The sequence below is a fragment of the Alligator sinensis genome, unplaced genomic scaffold (genome assembly GCF_000455745.1).
Source record: "Alligator sinensis unplaced genomic scaffold, ASM45574v1 scaffold768_5, whole genome shotgun sequence".
NCBI classification, from domain to species: Eukaryota; Metazoa; Chordata; order Crocodylia; family Alligatoridae; genus Alligator; species Alligator sinensis.
Window position 1 is genome coordinate 338,265 of NW_005841991.1, and position 14,323 is coordinate 352,587.

Genomic DNA, 14,323 nt, shown 5'->3' on the forward strand with positions numbered 1-14,323 from the left:
GGGGGCATGAAGCACTGGCAGTAGCTAAAAATGAACTGGCCGGGGAAGGGGTTTAATTCCCCCCTCCTTGTCCCACCTGCTCAAACCCAAGCCGGGGTCTGCCTGGTGCTCCCCCCTTACTGCTGGCTGGCATGGCCCCTGAGGGGAGGAGGCAAGGAGGGGGTTATTTCCCCCTGTACCCCACTACTTCCAGGGGACCGCAGTGGGAACTGCCTGCCCCAACTGTCGCTGCCCCTGCTCGCTCTGTGCATAGGGCAAGCAGTGGGATAAGCACCCTCATGTCCCCTCTGCCAGACACCGGAGGGAAAGGGGAATAACCCTCCTCCCTGCCTCCTCGCCCAAGTGGCCCTGCCAGCCAGCCTCTGGCTGGGCCCCTGACCCTGCCACTGGAGCAGCGAGGGGTCAGGGCCCTGACGGAGACTGCAGCCTCTGTCCTGGTGTCCAGGGAGCGTAAGCACTTCCTGGTGGGGGGATGGCCCCCTCTGAGCCTCAGTGTCGCTGCCCCATGCAGTCTGCAGCAGTGCACCCCCCACACCAGAAAGATGCTTGTGCTCCCTGTACACTAGGACAGAGGCTGCAGCTCCTGTCAGGGCCCTGCCCCCTCACCATGCCAGCAGCAAGGTCAGGGGCCTGGCCAGAGGCCAGCCAGCAGGGCCACTTGGGTGAGAGGGCAGGGAGGGGGGTTATTGGCTCCTCCCTCTGGCGTCTGGCTGAGGGGGCAAGACGGGGCTTATCCTGCTTGCTTGCACTAGGCATGGAGCAAGTGGAGGCGGTGGCAATTGGGGTGGGCAGAACCTGATGTGGTCCCCAGAGGCAGTGGGGTAGAGGGGGGAATAACCCCCTCCTTGCCCTCTGCCTTGGGGGCCATGCCAGCTGGTGTTTTGCTGCGCCCCTGGCCTGCCGCTGCAGCAGTGAGAGGGGGAGCACCAGGTGGACCCCAGCTCAGAACTTATGTTCTGTTACAGGTTTAAACCAGTTTCTGATCACTTAAACCAGTTTATGTGTAATCTCTATCCCTAGCCTTGAGGTTTCCTCCATGCAAGGGAATATCTTCCTGGCCAGTTAAGCAAACTATGTTTTCTTTGAGTCTCTACTGTAGTGGAAAGCAGACTTAAAAGAGCTCAGGATCTGGGTAACATTCCTTCTACCCATTTCAGCTTCTCCCTAAGAACCAAATACAGCCCTCCTGTAGTTTCACTGCCTCACAGCACTTACACTAACAAGAATTTAGCCCCAAAGCTCTCTGTGGTTACAGTAAAATATCATTCAGTGTTATTCAACTTTTAAAGATCCAAACTGACAACTGTTTAGGGTAGCAACTATGCAAGGACAGGGCCTTTAATTACAGCCATTTACTTCAATGTCCTATTTCCTGCTTCAAATTGTTTCATAGCAAACAAACGGCAGAATCCTATTTCACTTTATGCATCCAAATGGTAGTTTACAATCGCACAAGTACCCTATCTCTCTGACTTTCCAGCATAGTGCTCCAACAGTCTAGAGGGCAGGAGAGCAATGATGAATTTTTTGTCCTACTGGGAAAAAGAATCCAAGCTAGATCCCAGGGCTCCCCTCCCTTCCAGAGCATCAGCATTTTAACTGAGCCTCACACCTACTAGCTTGTTCTTTTTCTTCTGGACCCTATGTACATCCAGCTCTTGGCTGCCCAAGCCTTAGAAAAGGGACTGGATAATGTCTAACCTGTGGTGTGGCAATTAGATCACCAGGAAGGTAGAGAGATGCAAATTCAAACCTACTCTGGGGAAGGAGCACTAGAAATTCAGGATCTCTTGCTCCCTGAATAAATGCCCTAACTGCTAGACTACTGGATGAACACATGCATGGGACCCCCTCCTCCTCTTCTTCCTCTCCATCTCTGTTATGGAATTTTTTGGCAAGTACACTTTCATGACTTAGAACACTTATGTGACTACACTGCACGTGGAATAAGATCACAAATTGCATGTAAATGCCAAAAATGGCAGTGAAGCAGCTGGAAAACTGACATTTGGGAATGTAAAGTAAAACAGGATTCTGCCCAAAGTATTCACTTTTTGTTTCCTCCTTTATTTGTGCTGCCATTGGAACATGTGAATTGTAACAAATTGCTATGAACACTATTCACAAAATAGTGTAAGGGTCAACAGTTATAAAGCTGCCACAGAGGCGGCTGGATTTTATTGTGTCAGTTCTGTTTTTAGAAAGCCTTTTGTGTTCTCACAAAAAATACAATATATTTCTAACCAGGAAGTCATCCTGCATGAGCTTATTATTTCACAGGAGGACAAAATTTGAGCCTAAAACAGCTTGACAATGTCATTTCAGCTTGTTCAGAAAATTAACCATTGTCACACATCAAATGAACAGCTTCCTTGGTTTCTTGCCTGCTCCAACATATGACCCAACACATTCCCCTCTAGTGCACAGCCAGAATCAGAGAATAAGCCACTGTAACATTTTGTTTCTTTCTAACAGCAGGTTCATATTTAGTTTTTTGTCTAAAAGATTATCCTCACAAAAAACAGCCTACAGTGACAGGACTGATTGAAGGCATGGGTAAAATAATATATTAGAAATATACAAACCAGCAAGTGTGGATTGCTTGCAGAATAAATACCTCCATTATGGATCTTTTCATATGTAGGTCACTGGTTCAAATTCAGTTTAAGATGGTGATGAGTGAAAAGGAAGAGTGATTTTGTGTTAGGAACTCTGGCTGTCAGTCATGAGATCTGGGACCCATTCCTGGCTCTGCCACGGGAAGTGGGTGATCTTGGGCTACTCACCAGATTCCACATTAGTGTTATTTCTAGTTGCCAAGATGAAATAAGAGGTGGTTGGGAGAGGAAGGGTGGGAGGGAAGGTGGCTCTCAGTCCAATTCTTCATTAATCAGTATCCATAGTGTAAAATCTGTCATCACAGTTGAACCTCTCAATGTTAACAGCAAAGAGGCACCGAGCTGAATCAACCTAAACTCTAGGGCAGTGCGAAATTTCACCAAATGTTTCGTTTCAAAGCTGTTTTGATGCGTTTTGAGCTCAAAACAGCAAAATCAAAATGAAACAAAAAGCTTTGAAATGAAATGAGGGCATTTAAAACTTTTCAGAAGTTTCAAAACGTTTTGAGTTTCGAAGCAGTCCCGTGGCTGGAGGCAGAGGAGAGCCAGGGCTGCGCTCTGTGTGGCTCTGCAGTCCCATGGAGCTCAGCCCAGCAATGGGAGGTGGAGTACAGCCCTGGCTGAGGTCCATGGGGCTGGCAGAGCTGGTCAGAGCACAGCCCTGGCTCTGCCCACCTCCTGCCGCCGGGCTGTGTTCCATGGGGATGCAAGCCCCACAGACCTCAGCCTGAAGGCTGGAGGTGGAGTGTAGCTCTTGAAGGCAGGTAGTCAGGGCTGCACTCTGCTTTGTGCTGCCAGGCTGAGCTCCATGGGGCTGCGGAGCCCCATGAAGTGCAGCCCGGCGACAGTAGGCGGGCAGAGCCAAGGCTGCATTCCGCCTCCCACTGCTGGGCTGAGCTCTGTGGGGCTCCGCAGCCCCACTGAGCACAGCTCTGGCTCTCCCCTGCGTCCTGTCACCGGGCCAGATGACAAGAAGAGTCTGGCACAGCCCTGCAGCCCTCCCAGGGGTACGGTCCCCCCCAATCTGCATGCTGGATGGATGACAGGAGGCTGCCACTGCCAGCAAGCGTCACCCATTTTGCTTTTTGCAGTTTGAGGTGAGTTTCTGAGAAACCTCTCCACTTATCTCCTTGAAACTTGGCAGGCTTCATGCCCTCAGAAGGGGCTACCATCCCTGCAATTTTCATCTGAATCAGGCACAAAATAACAGTTTTAGGCATTTCATGTTTCCCCATTATAGCCTATGGGTGAAACATCAAAACACATCGAAACAGCCAAACAGTTTCAATGAAATGAAATGGGACAGTGTTTTGAAACGAAACACTGTCCCTTTGAGATGGCGAAACGGATGTCAAAACAAAATGATGGTGTTACACACAGCCCTACTAAACTCCCTCTCTCACCTACAAATGAGAACTGAGGGATATTAGCGTGGGAATCTGTAAGAGAAGCTCACACAGATATTGCCTGTTTTGTTCTAGTTCTCAGCCTAAATAGAGGCTTTTATTTTCCATAGCTGTCATCTTGGCACATTTCACCATCATGAATTCACTTAATTAAAAAAAGCAGTCACATACACACAGGCAAATAATCCATCCCACCTTCTTCAGGGCACTCAAGAGTAAAGGTTTAAAGCAACAACACTGCAGAGTAGACACTCCTGAATTAACATCCACAACAGCTGTAGGCATAAATGGACTACATAATCACTACAAAAATTTAATCTCATGCTACCTCGCAGTGCCTGGTTTTAGAATTCTATCATTTTGGCCTGCCTGGATCATTAATGAGAGTGTTGAAGTGATACTGTAGCTGATGATGATGTTTGCCTGCATCCTTAATGAGGTTTTGGCCAATTTCAATACATTATCTAAGTAAAGAGGCATATTTCAGCACATTTTTTTACATTTGTTTTTCCTACATTGTTAACCTAAGCCATAATCTCGTTTTACCAAGTGTTGTATTTTTCAGTGTGTACTCCCAGAACTCTCTCTACATGGGCTAGTTCTGCTCCTCTCCACCCCCCTCCAAACCCTGGCCTGCAGGGAACTGTTACCGAGGAGTGTTAAAATCGACAAAGAAATGCACAGCTACAAGCATCTTTGGCATTTAATGATACTATTTGTAAGATCCCATGATACAGCAGTCAGAAGACAGAAGGACAGGAGATGGTGGTGATTCTTACTGAACTAGTTTACAAACTGCACTAGACACTTCCTGATGGAAGCAGATCATGACACTTGAACAAATGAAGCTTTAGAGCTACTTCATCAGTGAATTGAGCCAACATGAGCCACAAATCAATCTCAATGAGACACCATTTTACCAAACTTCCATTAAACATCATGATGTAAACATGGCAAAACAATGTTAGGTCACATCACACCGGGATGATTTATTGTTCTCTGTAATGCCATTTGGTAGAATATCTTGAATCCCCGTCTGATGGGATGGGGTATAGTACTGCTTTAACATTCCATGTTGTCCTTTGCACAGGTCAAACAGTCTGGCCGTGGCTCCCAAGAATCAGTGGAAACAGGCCCAGCAAGAGACCTACCAGACCCAGCAGAAATATGCAAGAACTCAGGGGGAAAAAAGGCAGGAAACAATCATGATATTTGACTTGAGGACATCCATACAATTCTGGGGACGCAAGTATGGGAAAACATTACTTGCCAAAGCACAACGGGGCTCAGGCATGAGTGTCAACTCCGAATAGGGAATTTCTCCACAGTTACCTGCAGCCAAGAGTACTGTGTCCAATGATTCTTTGCAATTCTTTGGTTAGTGTAGGAGCTAGTGACAATATGAATTTTTATTCAAAGGTACTCTTTACTCTCACTGAAGGAAGTTAAAAGTTAAATCTTTCATTACTACAATAAAAGGGACAATTTTTGCTTATCATTTCTATGCAAAATACATTATCTGATATTAAAACAGAAAGGAATGAATAAATATAAAGGAGGAAATTATTATACAATACAATTTGTATGTCTTAGGGTTCAGTTGAAAGTTATTGTGCTTGAAATATCAATAGCATAAATGCAGGACAAGTGAATGTTTGTTCTTTTTCATTTGGGGCAAACTGTTTCTCTTTCGAACTGACAATAATTAGAGTAAATGAACAGGAACATAGGATTTATCCTATCAGATCAAACTCATGGTCTGTGCATCTTTCATCTAGCATTGGTTTCAGAAGAATAGGGAAAAACAGCCCTCTAATGCATGTGGGATACCTATGCAATGCTAAGGAAAACACTGCAGAAATGGACATAGGTTGAAAATTCCTTCCTAGCTCCTAGTAAACAGTCTTTTAGTTAATATTTTATCCCTTAAAGTTACAAAAAAGTATTAAAATGTCTCAACCCTGACTGCACTCTATCTTAGCCTCATTTCCACGTGCCCCCGAATATTACCAGAAGACTACAGTAATTGTGGGCATGCGTGTCAGTATCAAGTTTCAGCTGTGATAGAAGGGATCGGATCTCTTACCTTCAGACAGGGACAAGTCATCAGCTGGAGACACCAGGTCTGCTTGGATAGCAAGGCCATTGCTCAACCGTGTGGTAATCTGATTAGTCAAGATAACCTGTAAACAGATAGGGAGAAGGGAGAAAAACGAATTATTATAGCTACCGGAAGGCAGATATCAGCCTAGACGAGGACTGGGACGTATGCAGGCAGATCACGGCCTCCCCTCCAATGCCCCCCCCCCAAACCTTCAGCAAGTTCACCTCTCCTGGAAAATTTGGCACAACCTGCAATAATTTGTCAAAGGGATATTATAAAAAGCAGAACAAATGGACTACTGCCTTTCAGAGATAGTTGCGGCTAAACACTACACAACATACATATCTATAAGGAACTAGTAATCTGGGGAACCTGTTTTTTGGGTACTCAATTGAACATGCTTTAAAGAGAGGCCTGGTTTTCATATGGCACTTCAGTGTAGCATGCAGCAATCTTCCCAAGCTGAAGGAAACCACATTTGTCTATATAGGTATGGCTTCATTTAAAAAGTTAATTTGAAGCAAGGAAGAAAATATGGTAGATAAGCCAGTGTGGGAAGCACCCATGCAATAGAAGTTGCTTTACTTATGAAAGGGCAGGTACACAGGTCAGTTTGTCTCCTAAGCATTATCTTGCGGATAGAAATAAATCATCCATATTCTCTGTCCCCAACATACGTTTTAAAAGTTTCTCATCCTCACATCTGCTCCTGATTCTTCATGAAACAATACATTATTATCCCTACACAGATGAGGCATCCTGCTGTGAAGATGTGAGAGAGAGTAGATAAGGCTGTAAAGAACTGTAGTTTTTTAGGAGAATCTTTCCACACACATTTTAGGAAAGACAGGAACTAACTAGGCAAGTGATATTATATGAATTATCCGTATACATTTATTTGCAGAGGACTATGAGATCCATTTCAATCAAAATTTAAAAGCTTGAAACAAACTTAATTTTTTAGAATTGTAAGGACACGTGGATAATTCATTCACCTAAAGAATTTAGCTGTGGGTTCTGCTAGTTTTCCTACCCAGAGGAGCAAACACCCCTTCCCCTACCTATCCCCAAGCTCTCTTCTTCCCTTGGCTTCTCTTGGGAGCAAGGCCTCTACTGCTGCAATTAAACCTGGGCCTAAACCTGCCCCCTCAGCCAATTGGGGGTGGGGAGGAGGGAGTGTCATGATCTGGATCCGAAAATGGCAGCCCTCACCATGGTCAGGCCATCATATTAGCAAGCTGGACCCACAATTTAAACCAGGCCCTAGTTATGACAGTACTTTTCCACTGAACAAAGCAAGCAGCACTGCAAATCTCATAAGATGGCCAGATCTCATGAGTCTTTTTTGGTCATATTTTGCAGATTCAAGAGGATCGGATAACAACAAAAACTTAGGATAAATCTAATGCTATACAAATATTTATTTCTTCCATTAAAGGGATGAACCATTAGACACTCCTTATACCTCCAAACATCAAAGGGTTTTTCTTTTCCTATTCAGAGACAGAAAGCACCAACTAGTACAAATGCCACCAACTCGCCAGAGTGAGTAGGCAAGTGTAGCTCAATTATAGCTTAATCACGTGTTGTATGAAAGTACAAGTCTCCAAAATGCCAATTATTGGCTTCCACCCTTGGATGTTAAAAATAAAGCTATTAGGCATATGTCTTAGACTTAGAGTATATTTATACTGCTCACTTATGATGCCAGGCAGCACTGTACTAAGACAAATTTTGCTAGGCTTGCACATGCTGCCTTTCATATCAGAGGCAATGTAACAACCACCTTAGTGCTGAGAGGTAGAACTTATTAGCATGTAAGCAGCACTGCAATGAGGCAGCTACACAACTTTCAGTTCAAGAGATACCACGTATGGATTGAGCAGAATACATCTCAATAAGGTACTGCCTGGCACCATAATTGAGCATCATCAACAATTACTGAAGGTCCAAAACTTCTCATGCATGCACATGAAAATAAGTCTATTCAGTAGACATTACCACTGAAGTTACCATGTGTCAGCTGCACCTGCAGAAAGGCACAAAGACAGCTTAATAGCTTTTCTAAGTTGTATCCTGCAATCATAGCTCCAATGTCACTATTCTGGCAGCTGCGCATGACAGTGCAATAGCACTGAGGTCCCAACACTGACATGCTCACCTTGCCAAGCGCTGAGTGGTAGGCTGACATAGAGCTGGCTCCTTACAGTGACAGAAATCCCAGATAACCAGTTATGCTAGCATTCTGGCTGCCTTGTACCACCAGAAAGGCATAAAGCAGAATGGTGAAGAGGAAGCTAAGGATCTTCTTTAATGGGGCTATTCATCTAGGGGTCTGTGTGTGTCTGATTCATCCAAGTTATGGGGGAGGGAGGTGTGTATGCGTGCACGCACACATGTATGCATGCGCGTGCAAGACTGGTCCCTAGAGTTACCAATAAAAGTTTATTATAAAAGGGAAAGCTCAGTTTGCAGGTTATCAGGTTACAGCACGATAGACCGCTGCCACTGCCACCATAAAGACCTAGGCATAGACCTTGTTAAAAGACCTACTGCTTTAATACCTTTATTTTATACTGGATAAGAGTTACAAACCTGGGAACTGGAGTTCTGTGACTCCAACAGGGCAAACCTGTATTCAAACTATAAAAGATAGACACCCAAGGCATACATGCCTGATAGAAGAGTACTGAAAAGTAAAGAGAGGCTGATATCAAGAGAGGGAAAGCATGGACTTCAGAATAACATTACACAGTTTGAAAGGGAAACTGCCATGATTATTTGTAATACCTTAGATTAAATAAATATTTACTATACATACAGTATATATGCAAGGTGGTGCGGTATGAAGTTTTTATTGGCATGAGTTTGCAATGACCACATTACTCACAAGTGTCAAAAGTACCCATGAGCAATGCAGTCATCTCAAACTTGTGCCAAGATAAACTTTATACTGTGCCATCATGTATTTTGTTTATGTAAGGTATTTTAGAGAAAAGCTACTGTATATAAGGGTTATTTAAAACTAAACTAAAAGAACTATTTTTCATATCCCTCTCCTTCAAAGAAAACAGACCCTCCAGGCTCTAAATGGAGAGAAAACAGAGAAATTACAACAATGTAACTGGACCTGTACCTGCCAGGTTATTTAGTTTTTCCCTTAAACAAGGAATTTTGTGGCATTGTGTTGGATAGTGGATTATAATAATTTATATGAATGATTATATGATTATTATATATTATATTATATCATTATAATCATTATCCTGACTCCAGCAATGCCTCTCTCTGACTCTGTTGCCTGCAACAATAGAGCTCAGTTTCTGCAAACCCCACCAGGGATCATACTCCATTAACAGTATCCCAGACATCTTGTTCTACTCTGTATACTGCCTGCAAAAAGGCACGTTCTTACACAGCAAATCTGCTGTAGTTCTTATTCAGGACAACATCTAATTGCGTTTAAGTTCCATGACTTCATAGGGGCAGTTAAACCCACACTTAAGTACTGTTCTGAATAGTTCAGAATGTTTCTTTCTCAGAAAAAGTAAAATGACACTATTCTTTATTCCTGTTAACACTATAGAGCTGAAAGTGAGATTCAATTCTAGTTTAAGCATGAATCTACAGATTGTTAAATAAGTACAAAATAGATCAATACAAAACACAGTGCCAAAATCTGTCTCAGTTATATTGTTCAAGCACACTTTCAGCAGATTTTGCCCTCATTACAGCTGTATACTCCCACTGTTATCAACTGATAGCACAATTTTGGGTCCCCAGCTTCACACATTTTGCACCTGATTTTCAAGGCTGTTGAGTAACCTCAGCTTTCAATGGCTTAAACTAGAATTGTGAGTAATTGGCAAAAGATGGAAAGCAGGCCCTATGCATCTCAAACTGGGCAGGAACAAACCGAAGCACCCAGAATTAAGTGATACATTTGAAAATACAGCTCTTCAAATATAGGTTCATAAGTTTAATATAAAATTCCAAACAACATACTTGTATATAAGCTACCACTCAAAATATTTAAGGTTATTTTATATTTCTAAACCCGTATTTTCTAAAAGCAGAATGTCCCATTTGTAAGAGCAGCACCCACAAAAAGATTCACATCTCCAGTATTACTCATCACATAGATACATCCAAGTCGACAGCCCAAATACCATCCCCACTTGACTGCGATACCAGCAACCACAGTGGGTATTAACATTTCTTAAGTATCTTCTTCACCAAGCTATAAAAAGATACTTCCCACCCACCTCCTGATCCAGATCTGTGGCTCACAAGCACCTGCAAAGACTCATAAGTGTGTGAGGGCGGGTCATCAAAGTCTGAAGGAAGTGGGAGATTCAGGCAGACAGTCAGAGTGGCCAAGCATGTCTTGGTAGTTTTCTGGTGGGTGTCACACTTATATGGCAAGGGGAACCTAACTGGGTCACTTTATAGAGTGCTCCACAAAACTTGCATGCTGGCCCTCATTTTAAGATCCAATTTCTCTCACATCCCCAGGGCTATAAACAAGGGCTGTAGAATAAAAAGCTGGAAAGATCAGGATATCTATCTTACATGTCTCTCCTGGAAGAGGGCACCTCCAGCTGCTATGCAGTGTTTCCTAACAGGCTGGCACATCAATTCAGTGCTGCTTTAGTGGGGAGAGTGCCCTGTATTGAACCACTGGTACCAGTTCACAAAGGAGATCTGCCATTCCAGTACTGATCAAGCTGGACCTATTTAGTTCACGAGAAAAGACTGCAAGCCCAGGTGAATAAAAGAAAAGTCCCTTTTGTAGTGGGCTCCTAACAAATAATGAGCTTCAGTACCAGTAGTCCTGGCTTCATCTTAAAGGTACAACTTGAATCATTAGTCTATTATTCTCCCACAGAGCTCTCAATACGGAGGATTTTGTTGTGTAATATCTTAATGCATAAGAACTCCCATTGTACGGTATCAATTAACCCAACAAAACTCCCTCTCATTCTGATTAGAAAAATCACCAGAGTTCAAGGAAACAGGAAACAAACACCTTTCTTCTCCATCCCCAGTTGAGCCCAAACATGTGAGACAGGTGGTAGATTTGTGCTATTGTTTTCTGTTCCCTGTTCATGGTAAATCAAAAGCGTGAGTCTTCCCCAACCAATGATTGTGCATAAACAGAAAACACCCTCTACCTAAAATGAAGGGTGAAAAGGTTAGCTAGATAGCTTAGTGCTGCTACAAACCTCAATTAGTCACTCACTTTCCAATGGAGTTCAGTAAATCACTATGCCTTTACCTTTCAGTGTAGCCAACTGCAATGCGCAAATTGTTTAATGAGGAACTGTACTACATGCCTGTGACAAAATGCAACAGAACTGTAAACACCATAGATAGATTCAGTTCTTAGAGCCATTTCTTTGAAAAATTTGAACTTCTTGCAATGCTTATAAATTAGTTAATCCTACACCCCCTGATCTTATTAGGAAGATAAATATTAGACACCATCTATTAAATTATAGACTGTAAACTCCCTAAGACAGAATCCACATCTTCATTTCTAGGTAAATGTACAACACTATGACCACCAATTAGAGGTGCACCAATATATCGATGCTATATTGGATTGGCACTGATAAAAGGAAAATTAACATTATCGGCTATTGTCTTGTTTTTGGCTCGCGTAGCCAACAATGTACTGATAAATATGCCTTCTGGCTGGGGCCCCCAGATGCCACAGCACATATGTGTCTAGGAGCACAGCCAGGCAGTGTGGGAACAGCACCCTGCAGGTAAGACTGTGGAGGGGAAGAGGCATGGGGGAGAGAAGTGGTGTGGGGGGCAGATCAAGGCCCCCATGGTGAAGGAGAGAGTAGGATAGGGGCGGGGGCTGGAGATGGGTCGGGGCACTGCCCAGCTAGAGGGGTGAATGGGACTCTGGGGCTAGGGCGGGGAGTGGGACGCAGCTGCAGGCAGCCCATCTGGGCGTGCAGGGGGAGTGGCACCTTGCTGCTTCGCATACCCCTGAGGGAGGCATAGGGGGCATGTGCCCCCCCGGATTTGTGCACAGGGTGGAGGTTAGCTGTCCACTATGGGGTTGGGGCTCACTGCCCTGATGCCTTTTGCTCCAGGAGCCCTGCAACAGCCACGGCCCCCCTGACAACCCAGTGGTGGTGGGGGCAGCAAGTTGTGCCGCAGAGCGGAGAGCCCCAAGCCCACAGCGGGTGCCTGTCTCCACCCTTACCCCACTCGGCTCCACTCCTAAAAGTCCCCAAACTTAAAAATGGTGGCGGTGGTGCTTGAAACAAGGCTCATTTGATAAGCTTTAGTTTAAGCGCCCCCACCACCATTTTTAAGTGCTGGGACACTGATCCCTTTGAGGAGCTACCCAGAGCTCCATTCCACTCCCTGCCATGGCCCTGGGGTCCCATTCACCACTCTGGCTGGGCAGCCCCAGCCCCTGTCCTACTCCCTCCCTCACCGTGGGGGCCTCAGTCTGCACCCCCATGTCCCTTCCCTCCCCCTTACCCCTTCCCCTCCACAAACTTACCTGCACAGCACTGCTCTCCACTCTGCCTGTAAATCAGTTATCAGATCGGTATTGGCCAATATGCCTGCTAAATAATGGGCTATCGGTATTGGCCAAGAAAATCTCTATCAGTGTACCCCAAACGCCAATGTTAAAGTAGTAGTAAACATCCAGTTTATTACAGCTAGAAAAACTGAGAAACAGCAAGGGAAATTTTTTTTCAAACATAGATGCCAAAAGTAAAGCACCAGTAAAGAAATATTTAGGCTTCTAACCATTTGCCTCACTTGCTGTCTCTGACACAAGGGATCCAATCCCCAAAATACTATGGCCTTATCACAAACCAATCTTACCTATCTCTAATACAGTGATCCTCAACCACGGTGCCTATGAATATTGGCACCATTATGCGTGCAAACACATACATATGATTCACTAGATAAAAAACTAGATTTTAAATAGAGATTCATTGCGCCAAAAACATTCTGACCTGTGGTGGTCTTTCTGAGTTCTTTGCAACAGAAGAATTGCTCTATTATATTTACGCAGTCAAAAATGAGTGAAAGCTAAGAGCTAGCATTCTTAAAGAGGGGTGCTTGGCATCTAACAAGGTTGAGAACCACTGCCCTAATATAACTGAATGCCCCAAGTCTCTCTCTTTTCACATGCACTTCAGCAATGTTTATGCAGCTTGGCAACGTAATTCCACCAATCTGAAGTGACTATAGTGGAGACTGATTTTCTGGGATCACCTCAGAAAATACAAATCCTACCAGGTACCTACTTCCCAGCAACAAGGTTTGAAAGTGCAGGGTGTAATGCAATGTCTTTGTAAGTTGAAAACCCCGGCAGGTCCTGGGAGAGAGTTGGCCTAAGCAATGAAATATGATTTCTTTACATGGAAGAATAAGCAAGCTATTTTTTGTTTGGTTATTTATACAGTATAATTTCTCAAGTACTCCTGCTTTCCCCGGGACCACACTGAAACGACTAAATCTGGCTTTTGTCATCCTTGTAAATCCAGTTGAGTAAATAAGTCACTCTTTGTAAACTTGTGGTCTCAGCCTCCTTGTTGGCTTATTGCAAAATTAAAGGGAGCTCAGCACAGAACCATCAATCAGTAACCAGCAGAGGTATAAAGCCTTTAGGAATGTACAGAGGGGAGGTAGGGGGGGAGACCTCCTGAAATGGCTGTTTGTTACGAGAACAGAGTAAAATTCCCTTTTTTGCATGCAGCCCCGTTTAAGAAAACTCTTATTAAAGGTTTCCTATCCAGGCGGGAGGGCAAGCACAAAAACACTAAACAACAATCCAAACAAAGCCGTGTGTGTGTGTGTGTGCGCACGTGCGTGTGTGCATGTGTGGTTTTTACTGCAGTCTAGTAATGCAATCAGAGATCATGAAATAAGAGTGTCAGGCCATAGGGCTGAGATGCTGACTCAGCACATTGAGGGAAAAGGACACAGGCTTTAGTAATCTCCACAACTGTAATTTTGTTCCCCCCTGGCAGATCAAATTCTAACACGCTCCATCCCAGTCACCTAAAAGGCCACCTGTCTCTTCCCCTAAAGCAGACAGCCTTTAATGAGCAGCATTCAAGTGCAGTCAATACAGCTGACAATGGGCTGAAACAATGGTGACCACTGTCTATGCTCTGCTGGAAGGAATATGTGCCCAGCAGGAGTAG

General features: G+C 44.2%; 1 protein-coding gene across 8 annotated transcripts in view; it reads right to left on the minus strand.

The window, feature by feature from the left end:
* Positions 1-14,323, minus strand: part of RAD51B (RAD51 paralog B) — a 680,193-nt gene that overhangs the window by 332,436 nt on the left and 333,434 nt on the right. For 7 of the 8 annotated variants that reach the window (XM_025201362.1, XM_025201363.1, XM_025201359.1 and 4 more), the window contains one exon: positions 6,111-6,207. In XM_025201362.1, the coding sequence (XP_025057147.1) occupies positions 6,111-6,207 (97 nt within the window). Of the gene's footprint in view, positions 1-5,000; positions 5,172-6,110; positions 6,208-14,323 lie in introns of those variants that run through there. The other variant, XM_025201364.1, reaches the window with a different exon arrangement.